At 49.1% G+C, this 3,178-nt stretch overlaps 1 protein-coding gene across 1 annotated transcript; it reads left to right on the top strand.

The window, feature by feature from the left end:
• Window positions 1–1,455: 1,455 nt before the first annotated feature.
• On the top strand, window positions 1,456–3,160 carry PPTG_11500 (hypothetical protein; the record flags this gene model as incomplete). The annotated part of the gene is made up of 1 exon (XM_008906833.1): window positions 1,456–3,160. A coding segment is annotated over exon 1 (1,674 nt), but the record flags the coding sequence as incomplete, so codon positions are not given.
• Window positions 3,161–3,178: the final 18 nt, after the last annotated feature.

Below are 3,178 nucleotides of genomic sequence, written 5' to 3' on the forward strand. Positions count from 1 at the left end.
GTGCCTTGTGCGTCCAATACTCCTGGACAGCCTAAGAGGGTGGTTGTTGGTGCGTTGTGCTGCCTCGATGCTAAGCCCCATCAGATGACGAGGTCTCAGTATTGGAGGTTGATGAAGCTCGCAGATGCAGCGTCAAGCATATTGGAAAGGACAGCAACAGAGTACGTCACTGATCCCAAGAACCATCCACTAGGACGCGTTGGGGTCCAACCTACCGCCACGACGAACAGAATCGCTGCTCTTGCGTGCTAAGGAGTCGAAATGCATTTGCATTATGCAGTACATTCCAACGTGAGAACATGAAAGGCGGTCTGCAGTGTTTGTTTTGGTGGTAGATTTTTTTTCTACAAATCCGGACCAACAGAACTTCTTAGGCATTTTTTTCTGTAGAAATATAAATTGATAAACCTGGTGAAAAGTTGATCTACACACTCATTAGATTCTCGACAGCAATATTCGACACTAATAAGAACTTAAAAAAAAAAAAAAGAAAAGCGCATGCCGACCTTCAGCTTAAAAATAGCTTTTGAATGCGACTGTAGATAAAGAAGATCTGTTTTTTTTTGTGAATGAAAGCTGTTGAAGTCCAAAGTGCACTTTCTCGGAGGGGGTCTTTCAGATTCCAAGTCAACAAGATTTGAATTCTATAAAAAGGAGAGCAGAGGAGCAATTCCTGCAGCCCGTTTAGGTTCCTAAATCCGTCGCTCAAAAGAATACATCTGAACGAGGAGGTATCCCTCCCTTTCAGATGTCAAGCGTTTTGGATTTTGAAAAAGGACACCAGTTTACGCATTCAAACGGCTGAGGGGATCACTCCAATTCTCGTAGCGTTTGATCCCTAAATTGCTGTCCTTTTTCATTTCCTAGTGCATAAGCTTTGTTTTTATTGTCTCGGGTGCGTGAAATCTAAGATGTATCATAAAATAGCGCCTGTACATGTAGTTTACCTTGTTTACGGTGACGACACTATTTTCCATACCACAAACCGAGTCAAACACGCCATGTGGACTGTAGTTGGAGGAAACCTGTCGATTAGCTCAGAGCAAGTCAAGTCCAGGTTCATCCTGCATCGTGTCGATGCATTTACATGGATTTACCCGATAGCTTTTGAAAAATGTAAAAATATCGAATAATTTGCATCTGCAACAAAGATTCCTGTTTTTGATTTGCAACGCTGTTTAGCCTACTGCGATAGTGAGCATTCAGTGCAACTCGTTTGTAGTCTCACATTACGACTTGTAAGTTACGAGCGAGCCCACCGTACCAGTCAGTTGTACATGGTTTCTGGACATAATGGAACACTATCGACACAATACGAAGCCCGGTATTTTGACGCCCTTTCTGGACATATAGAGGCATTGCGTTCCGGCGGCAATGGTCTCACCTATTTTTCCTTTATTGGATCCAAGTGCATATAAATTCAATCCTTAACGACGAAGCCATTCCCCAATTTTCCTCATCGAACGTAAGACACACCGAGATCGATATGCGGAACGTACGTCTGCAGCTGGACAAGCAAGTCGAAAGCTCGGCGCCATTTTCCGCAACTGCTACGTCGGAGCCAAGTTCCTGGAATGATGGAGAGCCTCCAGCTCCCCCACTGTCCTTGTCCATCTCGCTTCGAGGCTTAATGGCCGATGCTGAGGCTCTTCATGACGGAGTAGACTTTGCGAACTTCGTCCATATCGTCGAGTCTCCACAACTGCAAATGCAATGGAAGCGCGTTGAACAGTCTTCGTCCTTCACGCTGCTAAAACGCGATGACGAGGTACTAGCGCTGGCTCGACTGGATGCAAATATCGAGGAGGTGGCGAGCGTCTTAGGAGCTACAACTGATCAGCTACATTCTGCCACGATGCAGGGACTATACGATGACGCCTTCATCGCCGGTACCGTGGCCTACGTTGAACGTCCACACACCGACGAGAGTGACCAAGCGTTCCAACAATTGGCGGTCAAAACGTCGAACTTCGTGCACTCGAGGCTACTGGGCAAGAATGAGCAGTGGTGCTTTGGTGAGACCCTACGCAGCAAGCCGGAAGGCGACAGCTTCACGATCACGCAGAGTTCGCTGGAAACTGATCAGTCGCAGTCGCTACCAGCTCGACTGGCGTTGAAAGATACTAAGCGGCGTGTTGCTCAGCTTCGTGACGTTAGCACAGCGTATCTAGTGGAAAGGACGACCGACAATCAGCGTCTGCGTATCACCTTCCACGCTCTTTATAAGCCTGCCGGTACAACGGCGACGGATGGGCCAGTGGTGGCACGCAGAGCTGTTCGAGCTCGTCTGTTGCGTCTCGCACGCGGCACTTCGGAGCTCTCCCAGGTCGTCCGTCGCCGTCGATTTGGAGTCCAAGTGTTCGCAGACCACTCGGCTTTTCACGTTCGCAACCCTCGATGCACGTGCTGCACGCGCAAATTCACGCCCATTATCAACCTCATCCCACGCACGCGTTGCTATCTGTGTGGCTACTACGTCTGTGTGTCCTGCGCATCGTCTGAAAAGATGGAGACGTACAATGGTCGAGTAGCGATGATCATGGTCTGCACTCGCTGTGTTAAGAGCGTAGTCGCCTGCAACTACGAGCACATGTTGAGTGTGAGACCCGGACCGGAGCATGTGCTTCCTGATGAAATGTCCACCCCTCGCTCCACACGCACCTTTGATACGTCCAGCACGGCCAATTCGGAGTTGTCGGGGCTCACAGAATCCTCGTCCAGCCAAAAACTCGGAGATCTATTGACTCAAGTTGTATGTGACGACTCGGATCAAGTCACTACTGGGCAGCGTCGCGCCGCATTTTTGGTTCTCGAGCAGCTTCTACTTATTGGTCAAGAGGAAGCACAGACTCAAGCTGATAAAAACGCACAGCTTCTCAATGCTGCGAGTGAGCGTCACCAACCTAGCGAAGCGGCCAAACAAGCCTTAGATGTTTCGAAATGTCCTAAGAATCTGGATGCGTGTAAGTTTGCAAGTGCTAATTCTCGCCCGTACCCGATGATGCCGGCCCTGGTCCAGACTGAAGAAGAGGCGAAGGAGGCTGAGCCTGAACCAATTATCTACCCCATCCCAGCCAACGAAGACGAACGATTGGCGGCTATCGAGCACTTCCGCCTTCACGACGTTGCCAATGTTTCAGAACTGAACGTGATTTGCTCGCTTGCTGCGGCAGAAATG

Source organism: Phytophthora parasitica, assembly GCF_000247585.1.
Source record: "Phytophthora parasitica INRA-310 unplaced genomic scaffold supercont2.24, whole genome shotgun sequence".
Lineage (NCBI taxonomy): Eukaryota > Oomycota > Peronosporomycetes > Peronosporales > Peronosporaceae > Phytophthora > Phytophthora nicotianae.